Source organism: Coregonus clupeaformis, unplaced genomic scaffold (genome assembly GCF_020615455.1).
Source record: "Coregonus clupeaformis isolate EN_2021a unplaced genomic scaffold, ASM2061545v1 scaf5493, whole genome shotgun sequence".
Taxonomy (NCBI): domain Eukaryota; kingdom Metazoa; phylum Chordata; class Actinopteri; order Salmoniformes; family Salmonidae; genus Coregonus; species Coregonus clupeaformis.
Genome location: NW_025538947.1, coordinates 1748 through 15686, shown reverse-complemented (window position 1 = coordinate 15686; position 13939 = coordinate 1748). Strand labels below are relative to the sequence as shown.

Below are 13939 nucleotides of genomic sequence, written 5' to 3'. Positions count from 1 at the left end.
TCAAATACAGTGGGGCAAAAAAGTATTTAGTCAGCCACCAATTGTGCGTTCTCCCACTTAAAAAGATGAGAGAGGGCCTGTAATTTTCATCATAGGTACACGTCAACTATGACAGACAAATTGAGAAAAAAAATCCAGAAAAATCCCATTGTAGGATTTTTAATGAATTTATTTGCAAATTATGGTGGAAAATAAGTATTTGGTCACCTACAAACAAGCAAGATTTCTGGCTCTCACAGACCTGTAACTTCTTCTTTAAGAGGCTCCTCTGTCCTCCACTCGTTACCTGTATTAATGGCACCTGTTTGAACTTGTTATCAGTATAAAAGACACCTGTCCACAACCTCAAACAGTCACACTCCAAACTTCACAATGGCTAAGACCAAAGAGCTGTCAAAGGACACCAAAAACAAAATTGTAGACCTGCACCAGGCTGGGGAAGACTGAATCTGCAACAGGTAAGCAGCTTGGTTTGAAGAAATCAACTGTGGGAGCAATTATTAGGAAATGGAAGACATACAAGACCACTGATAATCTCCCCTCGATCTGGGGCTCCATGCAAGATCTCACCCCGTGGGGTCAAAATGATCACAAGAACGGTGAGCAAAAATCCCAGAACCACACGGGGGGGACCTAGTGAATGACCTGCTGAGAGCTGGGACCAAAGTAACAAAGCCAACCATCAGTAACACACTACGCCGCCAGGGACTCAAATCCTGCAGTGCGAGACGTGTCCCCCTGCTTAAGCCAGTACATGTCCAGGCCCGTCTGAAGTGCATTTGGATGATCCAGAAGAGGATTGGGAGAATGTCATATGGTCAGATGAAACCAAAATATAACTTTTTGGTAAAAACTCAACTGCGTCATGTTTGGAGGACAAAGAATGCTGAGTTGCATCCAAAGAACACCATACCTACTGTGAAGCATGGGGTTGGAAACATCATGCTTTGGGGCTGTTTTTCTGCAAAGGGACCAGGACGACTGATCCGTGTAAAGGAAAGAATGAATGGGGCCATGTATCGTGAGATTTTGGTGAAACCCTCCTTCCATCAGCAAGGGCATTGAAGATGAAACGTGGCTGGGTCTTTCAGCATGACAATGATCCCAAACACACCGCCCGGGCAACGAAGGAGTGGCTTCGTAAGAAGCATTTCAAGGTCCTGGAGTGGCCTAGCCAGTCTCCAGATCTCAACCCCATAGAAAATATTTGGAGGAGTTGAAAGTCTGTGTTGCCCAGCGACAGCCCCAAAACATCACTGCTCTAGAGGAGATCTGCGTGGAGGAATGGGCCAAAATACCAGCAACAGTGTGTGAAAACCTTGTGAAGACTTACAGAAAACGTTTGACCTGTGTCATTGCCAACAAAGGGTATATAACAAAGTATTGAGAAACTTTTGTTATTGACCAAATACTTATTTTCCACCATCATATGCCAATAAATTCATTAAAAATCCTACAATGCTGATTTTCTGGATTTTTTTCTCATTTTTGTCTGTCATAGTTGACGTGTACCTATGATGAAAATTACAGGCCTCTCTCATCTTTTTAAGTGGGAGAACTTGCACAATTGGTGGCTGACTAAATACTTTTTTTCCCCACTGTACATCCGAGACTCAGACTATACTTACAGATATCTTGGGTGGGTTGAAGTTGATGTTGTAGACGCGTCCGCTGGGGAGGTGCAGCCAGCGAGAGGTCAGTCTCTGTTTGATGGTCTGGAAAGGAACGTCCAGGTTGATGACTCTGTCCACACTGCACACGCCGTCTAGAGTCTCCGCCTGAGCCAAGGTGCGGGGGTACCCTGCCAGACAGAAGAGACCAGTCGTAACCATAGAGATTTTTAATACACTAGAGTGGTTTGAGTTATAGACCTTCATAGCTCGAGAATGTCCATTCTAGAGTTCTATGTTCACAATCTTCACAAGGGGGAACCCTGACAGGAAAGGAGAGGCCCAGAGTCGGGCTCTTTTCCAATTCATCTTTCCGCGATTCTTCTCATCTCTCTTCGCCTCCTTCTCAACCGTATAGTTGGAGAACCTTCTTCTCCAATGCGTTTCAAGTTCCTTGGTGTCCACATCACCAACAAACTTTCATGGTCCAAACACACCAAGACAGTCGTGAAGATGGCACGACAACACCTTTCCCCCTCAGGAGACTGAAAAGATTTGGCATGGGTCCCCAGAACCTCAAAAAGTTCTACAGCTGCACCATCGAGAGCATCCTGACCGGTTGCATCACCGCCTGGTATGGCAACTGCTTGGCATCCGACCGTAAGGCGCTACAGAGGGTAGTGCGTACGGCCCAGTACATCACTGGGGCCAAGCTTCCTGCCATCCAGGACCTATATAATAGGCGGTGTCAAAGAATCCAGTCCCCCAAGTCATAGACTGTTCTCTCTGCTACCGCACGGCAAGCAGTACTGGAGCGCCAAGTCTAGGTCCAAAAGGCTCCCTAACAGCTTCTACCCCCAAGCAATAAGACTGCTGAACAATTAATCAAATGGCCACCCGACTATTTAAATTGACCCCCCTTTGTTTTTACACTGCTCTACTCGCACTGTTTATTATCTATGCATAGTCACTTTACCCCTACCTACATGAATATAGCCTCATTATTGTGTTACTTTTTATTATTTTTTACTTACATTTATTTAATAAATATTTTCTTAACTATTTCTTGAACTGCATTGTTGGTTAAGGGCTTGTAAGTAAGCATTTCACGTAAGGTCTACACCTGTTGTATTCAGCGCATATTGATTTGTTTGAGAATGAGACGAAGAGATGGGATAAGAGAAAGTAGGCAAGGAATCATGGAAAGATGAATTGAGAAAACCCCAGCTCAAGTGTCACTCTCCAACAGCACCCTGGGAATGGACAAGAGCAATATTTTGCCTCCCTGCCTTTGACAAAGTGGGCACTGCTTATCATAGGGCGGCATCAGATCTCACCTAAAAAGCCCATATGCCACTGGTTCAGAGAAATTGTCATTAGTTTTGGGCAGAATTATGTGAGGTTTTATGTGTTGTTGGAGGTGTGTCTCGGTCAGTTTAGCTCAGGAAAATGCTGCCCTCCTCAATCTGCCGCCATAGGCTGCCGCCTAATGAGCGGGCCGGCCCTGGACACAGAGACAAAAATGGTATCCAATAGTTCATCTGACTATGGGGTAGTAAATGAAGGGCCTCATTGCCAAACTCCGCGAAGTATCCCTTTAACATGATGCATGCATGACTGTACTATTTTCCTTTATCTCCCACTTTGACAGCTATTTTGAAATGGAAAACCGCCTTGGGCCAGGATGAACACAAATCGATCTGATAGTCCATCTGCCTTAGTGGTCTAAGGTTATTTAACCCTTTAAGAGCCATTTTCATAAATATTAGATTTTTCCCACAAAAGAGAATACATCTATCATCTATAAATACATTACAAAGTTGTAATAAATAGTATGAAAGCTATCAAGACGTATTCAATGTAGACATTTCCAAGCGTATTCCTACTCACCTGAAGGTTTATGGCGTGTATGCCTTTTTACTTTAAGTAAAGAGTGACCCATTTTAAATGTTATATTGTTTTTGTGATCTCTGGGTGATGTTCTATCGATTCCCTGGGTCATTTCATGTTTTCATGTGTATCTGAGCTATTGCCGTTCAAGCAGGCAGAAATTCGGACGGTATGGCGTGGCATTGCGATAAAGGCGCTCTCACTACAATGGAAGTTAATAGGATTACGACTTTAAGATCGCGAAAACGTCTATCATAGCATGTCAGATTTCAATACTGGCCGATGTCATAACGTGGGAGGTTGTCTTCTCTCGAATGAGCCATTGATCATTTTTGCGATATTCCTACACGCCAGAAATGTTTCATTTAACAGAGGGTCTAACTTTTAGCCTATTTGTCTGCCTCTTTCAGTCCAGGGTCGCATTGCATGATACCGTTAGCGAATGTCAGACTCCACTCTGAGGCACATCGATCTGCACGTTGAACATGGTGAGATTATAGACTCCTAAATTGATAGTGCAGTTTATTTAAGCGATTTTACAGCTAACTAGCTACTTGACATGCTGATATTGACTTTGGTATTATGTGTGTGCTACGTTTGCTAGCTAGCCAGCCCATAGAGAGAGCATTGCATTGTGGTTTTGTAGTCGACTTGAGCTGAAACGGAATTCCACAATGATTTTCACGTTGCTACCAACCTTATTATAACGACAAATGAAGCATTTGTTGACAAAAAATATTGTTCTCACACTGTAAATTATATGAATGAGTGGTTTTGGGTGGATTTTCCTTTAAGCCTGTGTTGGTGTAACTTAGTCCCCAGGCTAATGGCTAGAGAGTCGGCTGGTGGAGGAGACTGTTGGTGTGCCTAAATATGAGTAGCTTAATGAGCGTTGTGTGTGTGTGTGTGTGTGTGTGCGCGCGTGCGCGCGCGTAAAGACCAATAGCTTAATGAGTGCAGGTGCTGTTTACTGTTCAGCAGCAAGCTGTTCCAAGTAATGTAAATGTTTCTTAGAAACACATCCGAAGCATATTCCTACTCACTTGAAGGTGTCTGGAGTGTACTGAATGCCTTTTAAAACATATGCCTATTGCCTTGTCTATGCCTATAAAGGTGTGCCTAAAGATGAGTAACGGGTGGCCTGGCTGGTCTAGCGGTAATGCTGCAGCCTCCGGCAGACACGTCATCGTTTAAGTCCGACCTATACTGCCCTTTGATACAACCTTTCTATCTTTCCCCATTGTCATCCTCTCGCTCTCTCTCTGTTGGTGTAATGAGTGTGGTGCAGGTGCTTACTGCTTACCGTCCAGCAGCCAGCTGCTCTGCTCTATGCTCCTCATCTCTGTTAGGATGAGACGGGAGATTATGTCATCAGGTACCAGCTGACCCTGGTCGATGCATGACTTCATCAGAAGACCCAGCTCTGCAAGAGTCATGGTGGAACATAAAGCTCAGAGCTGGCATCTTTAGTTTTTAAACATGTACACATTATGCACTTAATCAGAAGACCCAGCTCTGACAGGAGAGGAGACAGAATAACACAAGGATCAGAGCTGTGATCTTTACTATTTATTCTCTCAGAAGACCCAGTTCTGGAAGGATAAAAAACAAAGCTGTCATATATATTTCCCTGCTCTGCCAGAAGAAGAGATACAGGAACACAAACAGCTCAGATCTGTCATCTTTATTATATATTCTCTAGTGAGAACATATTCTACCAAATATTATCCTTTCCAGAATACATTAAAGAAAAAAACATCCTGAATCTTTACCAAGTCGAGAAAAGAGAGACAAAATCACCCAAATGGATTACGATATGTACTCAGAGTATATTTCTAATAGGTTTCGAAATACTTTTGTAGATTATTTCCTTTTCAGGCCAGAATTCCCCCCACCCCCTCCCTCATATTAAGGATCTACAATTTATGTTCTGGGAGGCTCACAGGGATATTGGTATCCACAGTACTCCACCAATTGTATATTTTTCAACTGAATACTTCATGTATTCTCCAGAAAGTATTATTTCTTTTTTTTAACATAAATGCACTGTAATTTAAGCTTTAAAACTACCGTCATAGTAACTCCTTGTATGCTATTTTTTTATCTCACTCGAAGTTGTGTTCTGATTGTGAAGGGGTCCCTGATTAATTTGCTATCACAAAGGGGTCCCCGGCACCAAAAAATGTGAGTCTTTGTCTGACTCCAACAGCAGAAAGGAATTTCTGTAACAGTCGGAGGAGGCGGCTTTGCAGGCCAGGGCCATAGAAGGAGCAGCATAGGTATACTAGCCTACTGTGCTCAGTGGCGCTCATCTCAGGCTAGAACAAATAAGCTGCACACTAGACTGAAAAAAATACAGGCTTGCATTCTTTTAACTATTGCATTCTTTGAGGACTTGGCACATGGCTTGCTGTGTGCCAAGTGTGTACATACTTACAAAATGTACTATTAAACTGATAACTAGATCACAGATTGTATGGGCAATAAAACTAAGTATTCTCGTCATGTTTTCATGTGGGTGTTCAGAAATAACTTTATAGTCCTTAATGTGTTTCATTCATTCCAGTGTGAAAAAAGGAGCAAGGGGAAGTGGGAACAAAGTCCTTGAATGTCAGTTGTCTGCTATAGGCTACTCCTCAGTTTATGATGGTCTTCACATCTGATGGGACTTCAGTCAAGGTAAAAGCTGGAGCAGTGTGATAACAAGTTGCAGTTACATACAGAACCACATGACCTTCACTGTAGAAAGCTCAGGTGGCAGGTGATTCAGATATCAGGTTACCTGTGCACAGGTCTACTATAGCTGTAGATCTGCTGTATAATAGAGGTGTGTAAATTGTTTCAAAATAAAACATTCTTTCCACTCAATAATATGAGAGCGAGGTCTTGTCAGCTCTCCAAACTAGTCAAGCTCGACCTTATTGCAGCAAGATAAGAATATGAACTGGACTTAATTTAACTGTTTCTATTATCATAGTCAGACCAGAAACACACTTTTGGCTACTGTAGGGGAGTATTTTGTTTGCAAGGTATAGGTATATTACCATCTCTGTAATAGTTGTCAAGAGCAACTTCAACAAAACAACAACTAGTTAGACAGAAAATCCAGATGTTTAGGTCAGGGGTCATTAGAAAGTAAACTTTTTAAACTCTTGATCTGTATCTTTCTCCCCAGGAGAGTAGGACAATGAGCAACCACCATCGTCGTTTTCAGGACATCGCATGCTTCATTGCATCATCTTGTGGATAACAATTTGTTTATTCTCTCTGTTACATTTTGTGCATAACATCCCAAATAATCTGATTGCATCCCACATTTTCATATTCATTTTGGTTTATGAATGATTATTTGACAATATGAATATCACACATACAATTTACCCACTGGGCACACACTGGTTGAATCAACGTTGTTTCCACGTAATTTTACGTTGAACCAACGCGGAATAGACGTTGAATTGATGTCTGTGGGTCAGCACATGGTACTGGTAGCAACATCAATGCTATCTAATGTGTCAACTGCTGCTGTTCATGCATGACAAACACCTAACACAAGCAAGTGGGAACAATCTGACTACTTCGAAGAAACTGACTAGTATGAAAATGTATGCACTCACTAACTGTAAGTCGCTCTGGATAAGAGCGTCTGCTAAATGACTAAAATGTAAATGTAGACAATGCATTACTTCAAATTCTGCTTAATTTAATCTTCAACCATACCAGCCATTTCCATTATCTGCGTATGTGGAGAGGTTTAGAACTGCACCCTGATCTAATTTTACCTGTTTTGGCTTTAATGTTGGCCCTCAAAAGGTCCCCACTTGAAAGATGCGTTAATCCGAAACGTTTTACTATGCGCCCCGACACTGTGCCCTTCCCGGAGCCCGGAGGTCCCATGATAACCGTCCGGAATATCCTTTTTAGAACCATTTTCCAATGTTATTGTTGTAACCAGCACGTCCTTCCCATAAAAACTGTTCTTTGTGCGTTTAGACAAGAGAACTTCTGTTCAAGCGGAATTCTGGTGTCCAAACCTATCCACTGTGTGCAAGAGTGCAATCGCCTACAGTGGGCGACTCCTGTAGCAATCCTAGCTTGGCTCTTGAAATCCTCAATTTGACGCGGATAGAGAAGGAGGAAGAAGTTCTTAACGAGAAAACTGCTTCGGCTCGCTGCACGGTGAGGACACGTGAGGACGCTCGCATCCACACAGCCCCAAGTCTAACGACGCCAGGAATAATAGCGCACTCTGGCGGACGTTGGGGCTGACATCCACCAAGACGTGCGATAATAAAACACCCGACATAAAAACACCCGACATTAAAAAAAAAATCATAATATCATGGTAGGAAATGTGCCCTCTTCATTGTATAACACACTTTTATGTAATTCGTATGGTGCCTGGGTTAAATAGAAAAGCTTGTTGGCAAGTGTTAATACTGCCTGGCTGGCTGCATATTAATCCCTCATCATACTTCATTTTCGTAAACTGTACATTGGATTTGCTGACACCGGGAAGGTGCGCAGTAGACTGTATTCCGTTACAGAGCTGGCTGTAGTAGCCTAATCCCCATCACAATTTCCCCGATATCTGTGCATGTGGTGAAATACGAGTTTTTTTTGTTGCCTACTCTGTAGTAATTAAAAATAATACCCTTTGCCCAAGATATGCACCACATGTTTTTCTGTTGTTTAGTGTTTTCTACTGTCCACCCTAGATAAGGGTAGGCTACGTTATTTCTTTGCATTTATAGCCTTCTATTTTGACCAAAATAGTCGTAGGCCTATTGTTCTTTAGTCATAGTGTTCTTAGTTTAAATTTGTGTTGCTGTTCTGGTCCATTAGTGTTCTGTATTTTGTCATGTTTTATGTTTTGTGTGGACCCCAGGAAGAATAGCTGCTGCTTCAGCTACTGAGGATCCGAATAAAAATCACAATAAAATAAAATACCATTTGGAGAGAATGGGTTTTATCGAGCTATGTCCACATGCTTCCCAGCAGAAACAGTTCAGAAGAGTCCCTGCATATATTATGACGACATTTTGTGACGTTTTGTTCGTCGGTAAGGGTTTTTTCGGCTGTTCTGGCACACAACATTTTTTTTCTCGACACCAGCCGAAATTCGGGAGCCGAAGTGTACGCCCCTTCGTCAATGATTGGTCAAATGTAGATATTCTTCAATAAAGTCTTTGTTGTCATTCAACAAGAGACAACTTGTTTTCATGCATGTGGGTATGTTCAAGTCAGCAAGTGAAATCGGGGGAGGTGCGTCTATAATCGCCGGAAGTCGGGCACGGTAGTGATTCTCCAACTGCAAGGGTCATACCAACATGGCAGTGTCAACATAGCTGCATTGTTTATTAAAGTTTTTCTGTATAAATGTCGAAATAAACTCTTCTATAGGCTACCCCCATATCCCACACGCACAAACTGAAAACATAACATTTGTAGGCTACAATTAATTGAGGTCTCAAATATCACTTTCATTTGTGTCCCCTGTAGCTTAAATGCAGCAAAATTGGTTCCTGTTTCAGTCAAGTCTTTGGCCAGGTTTGTGTGATTGGTTGACCAAAAAGTGCCTCATACAATAGTCCTGCACAGGGAATGTGTCATAATAACAGATAAAACCTTAGTGGTAAAACCAGGTAATGGTTCCAATAGTTTTTTCACCATTAATTTTTGCGTCTGGGATTTTAGAACTACTTCATATAAGGTCTGTGTTTCATGTAGGCTTACCCTGGCGTGAAGTTTTGATAACCGTGTAATTCTCTCTCGGACAAGGTGAGTTTGATCAATATATTTGCCTCAATTTACTCTAAAAAATGCAAAATGCTAATTAGCAACAGATTAGACCTCAGCAAGAAAATAAATTCCTGCAGGAATCTCCTACACGTCATCTCTAGCCGACACTGTCAGCTACCATTCACCAGCACGATCAGAGACCTTCTGTGTCCATTCCATGAACTTCTTATGTCCCCTTTCTCTGTTTTAGCTAGCCACTGACTACACTTTAGCTAGCTAGTTAGCAGAGCAGTAGATTAAAACATGTTTTGTTTTACTTAGCCTAGATAATAGTTTGTACAGTATGTCGACTTTGGTGTCTATTTCCAGACCTTATGGCATTTCAAGGATGAGCATAAGAGCATTAAAAGGGGAGAAGACCGCTATAAGTCTGGCCATGTGGAAAAGTACAGCTATAGTGAGGGGCAATTTACCGGTTTGGTCAGGGTCAGCATGAGGGATAAAGTTTATCCTGTTTCGGTGAGTGTAGCTCAGTGGAGGCTCCTCAGAGGAGGAAGGGGAGGACCATCCTCCTCAGTGAATTTCATAAAAATAGTGAAACATTTCCAAAGTTATCCTTTTTAGATAAAACTATACAAAATATATTCACGTCACCAAATAATTCATTAAAACAGTAGCCTCAACAGCACTCTGTAGGGTAGCACCATGGTGTAGCCAGAGGACAGCTAGCTTCCGTCCTCCTCTGGGTACATTCACTTCAATACAAAACCTAGGAGGCTCACGGTTCTCACCCCCTTCCATAGACTTACACAGTAATTATGACAACTTCCGGAGGATGTCCTCCAACCTATCAGAGCTCTTGCAGCATGAACTGACATGTTGTCCACCCAATCAAAGGATCAGAGAATGAATCTAGTACTGAAAGCATAAGCTACAGATAGCTAGCACTGCAATGCATAAAATGAGGTGAGTAGTTGACTCAAAGAGAGCAGTGGATGGTGAAAAACGATTGGAACCATTTCTGGGTTTTACACCGCTAGTTTTTATGGGTATTAGGACTCAAACTGTGGTACTCAATGCATGTGATGGCTGCATGGCGCAGTTTGTGAGAAGCGACTTGAAGGCGATTTCATAAAAAACTGCATGCAGTTAACATATTTTGTGCTTTCAAGACAACTGGGAACTCTGAAAAAAACCTCTGTCAAATTATGATGTCAGGTGATCTTCAGGTCATAAAGTCAGAGCCATAGAAAGACTTGGAATTCCAAGTTGGATGACCTTTCAAAACGACTTTCCCAGTCGGAACTTTTTTTCCCTGAGTTCCCAGTTGTATTGAACGCAGTGAAGTCAGAAGTCTGAAGTCAGAGATTTCCGAGTTCCCAGTTGTTTTGAAAGCGGCAGTAGCCTAGTGGCAAGTGGGACCATTTTTATAAACATAATGCAACACACTTTGAAGAAGTGACAAAAGTGATCCGCTCGAACGCGCCCAATGATTTAGAGGGCTACATCAATTAAGAACAATTGCTGATATTTACTTACCCACGGCACGTTCAACAGGTTTCTCAACATTGTGAAAGCATTTCTGTCACAGTGTGAGCAGCGTGTGGATGGTGAAACTGGAGCGCTATGCTGTTTGATAAAGCCTATGCTCGGATAAAATAATGATAATAAAGCAGCGTTGGAGCGCCATCTGGAGAAATACTCCTTCATCCCTTTCATATACGCTTCAATCTCTTGCTTTTGGCTTGTCACTAGTTACCACAGACACAAAGTCAAAATGGTCTATATCGTAAAAAATTAATGAATACAAAGAAATAGCTTTTTGGTCTTAATTTAAGGTTAGCAGTGTGGTTAAGGTAAGGGTTAGGTTTAAAATCTGATTTTAAGAAGATAAATTGTAGAAGTTGGTGGGGGTTAGGCAATTATGCCTTTGTGGCTGTGGTAACTAGTGACGACCATCATCTTGCTTCCCTCAAATCGAGAACATGGGCCTGTTGCACAAAACTAGGATAGAGGGATTAAGCCAGGATATCTTGGTGATCCTGGCTCCAATTGATCCGTAATCCGGTTGCACTAAAGATGGATAGGGGGCAGGAGGATATGTTATGGTATAAATTACCATGGAGATTTATTCTGTGGAGCTAGCCTGCTCCAGACCAGGCTAAATTCCAGGATCTATTTAATCTCATCCTAATGTCAGTCAGCAGTCACCACAAATGGAAACCAATAGTTATTTCACTGCTCACTATACATTGTTATCACATATAACTAGACCCACTGTCATTATTTAAACGTTTGTGATCATTAATTTCAATGATTTTGGATAAAAAATGATTTTTTAGATGATGTTGCTATCATTAAGATAATTTACAGTTTCCCATAGACTATAAGGCTATATATAAAATGATAGAATATTAGGGCCACAGAGGGAAAACACAAGTCATAATATTGTAACCAGTTGTTTTAAAGGAGGACAGTTGTTAAAATGACAGATGTGGGGCATTTCGTGAAATTGTACTTCAGTATGGTTTCATAAACAAAGACATGCTGATGTGCCAGAATATTAAGTATCACATTGTCATAAGTATCAAAACTGCAAAAAACAATATGTAGCTTTTCTGCAGAAAGAACCAGCCTCATAAATTTATGACTTTATCCTTTTTCTTCAGTGTGGCCCTAGTACTCTGTCATATAAACAAATACACATTCCATATGAATATAAAAACACAATGTGTAACATTATGTTCCTTTATTGAATAAGGACAAAACAAAGCAGGTAAACCATCAGCTCCTTTGAAACTGAAGTCACAGTGACTCTACAAGATGGAAAGCACAGAATCCAAGCATATTATACAAAATGATACATACACATTCAAAGGTCTGTATATAACACACCCTGCATGTCTGCACACTAAAATAAATGCAGGACAAATCCATACACATCAACTGAACAGACAAATGAATGGATGCAGTAGCCCTCCCTTGCAGCCTTGTATTACACACAGTATACCGCACAAACATCATAAGAGGCCAAATTAGTAAAAAACGAACCCAAAAAAACCCAAATTCCTCTGCCACACGTAGGATTATATTTAACAAAATTGAAAGCACACATACTAACTAAAATAATTCAACACATATTGGTCCCTCAGCGCCGACCACTGTCGTCATCAGGGAAGATTGCCGGATTGTCCCAGTCCATGGCTGGTGGCACTCTGGGGGCCCTCTCCTTCCTCAGGCAGGCCACATTGTGGAGGACAGCACAAGCCACAGTAATATCACATGCCCTAACAGGGCTGACCCAATTTGTGAAGGCAGGAAAGCGTGCCTTCAGGAGGCCAAAGGTCATTTCAACTCTGGCCCTGGTCCTGGCATGGGCATGGTTGTAGGCCTGCTGTGCTTCCTGGGGGTCTGTGAAAGGTGTCGGGAGAAAAGGCTGGCAGCCATACCCCCTGTCTCCCAGCAACACACCAGAGAATTCACCTGTCAACACAAAATCTCATCATTACTACCTCATAAACACAGTGATATTCTTGACACAGCCATGATGGTTATAAATAGGGGTTGTGTGGCTTACCTTGTGATAGGCACTGATAGATTTCAGAGGCCCGAAAGATTCTGGAGTCATGGACTGAGCCAGGCCATTTTGCCACAACATCTGCTGATCACACAGTCAGCATTGCAGACCATCTGAAATCATAAGATGAGGAATATTACACCAATCAATGCACATCACTGGCAATGCAGAGTGTTCGTCAATGGACAATATCAAAAGTTATGTTCACCTGAACATTAATGCTGTGGAAAGGATTTCCTATTCACAAAATCGGCCTCATGGGCACCTGAGGGGGCTTTTTATCCTTATGTGTGTGCAGTCCACTGCACCAATGACATTGGGGAAACCTGTCACACAAAGTAATGAGTATCCTACTATGTGTTAACAGTTGTCCTGTAATTTGTAGATCCTCTTACCTGCAATCCTGAACTCCTCTTTGATGTCACAGAGTCTTCTGTGGCCAGGGAAGGAGATGAAGACATCTGCTAATGCTTTGATAGCCAGACACACACTCCTTATTGTGCGGCAAATTGTGGCCTTGTTCAGCTGTTCTGCATCCCCCACTGAGTACAGGAAGGCTCCACTAGCAAAAGCGCAAGGCCACACAAACCATTTGCTCCACACTCAGTGCATGGCTCCGTGCAGTGCGGTGCTTAATCCTGGGACCCAGTAGTCTGCATAGATACCTGATGCCATCTGCAGAAAACCTGTATCTTTCATATAGATGGTCATCAGGGAAGGCCAGTGGGTCCAACCCGGTCCCTGAAGACCCTTTCTCGCCTGAAGGCTCTCCTCCAGCACAAGTGCTTCTTCATCCACCACATCTCGTGCACGAATGGGCATGCCATTGTCAGGAGCAGAAAGGAACACACAATTTTGGGCCTTCATATAGGCTAGTGGCCACACCTGGTGCTGGGGGTGGGCAAAAGAGGGCGATGCCTTATAACGATGACTTGGTTGTACTGATTGCTGGGAAAATAAAAACCTTAGAAAGATGCCACTGTCCTGTGTGCTCAGCCAAAAGAGCTCATATGTCATGGCTCACTTGACTTTTCGAGAATATACCTAATTTTTTATTTTGAGCTGTGTCATCTTCTTGGAGCTGGGGGAGGAAAGAGAAAATAATGATTAATACATTTGT

At 42.3% G+C, this 13939-nt stretch overlaps 1 protein-coding gene across 1 annotated transcript; it reads right to left on the bottom strand.

Annotated features, from left to right (window-relative positions):
• Positions 1 to 1628: 1628 nt before the first annotated feature.
• Positions 1629 to 7470, bottom strand: LOC123490915 (GTP:AMP phosphotransferase AK3, mitochondrial-like; the record flags this gene model as incomplete). Its single annotated transcript, XM_045220745.1, has 3 exons — positions 7283 to 7470; positions 4804 to 4923; positions 1629 to 1801 (listed from the first exon to the last, which is right to left on the bottom strand). Coding segments are annotated over exons 1-3 (441 nt in total), but the record flags the coding sequence as incomplete, so codon positions are not given.
• Between the last annotated feature and the right edge of the window lie 6469 nt (positions 7471 to 13939).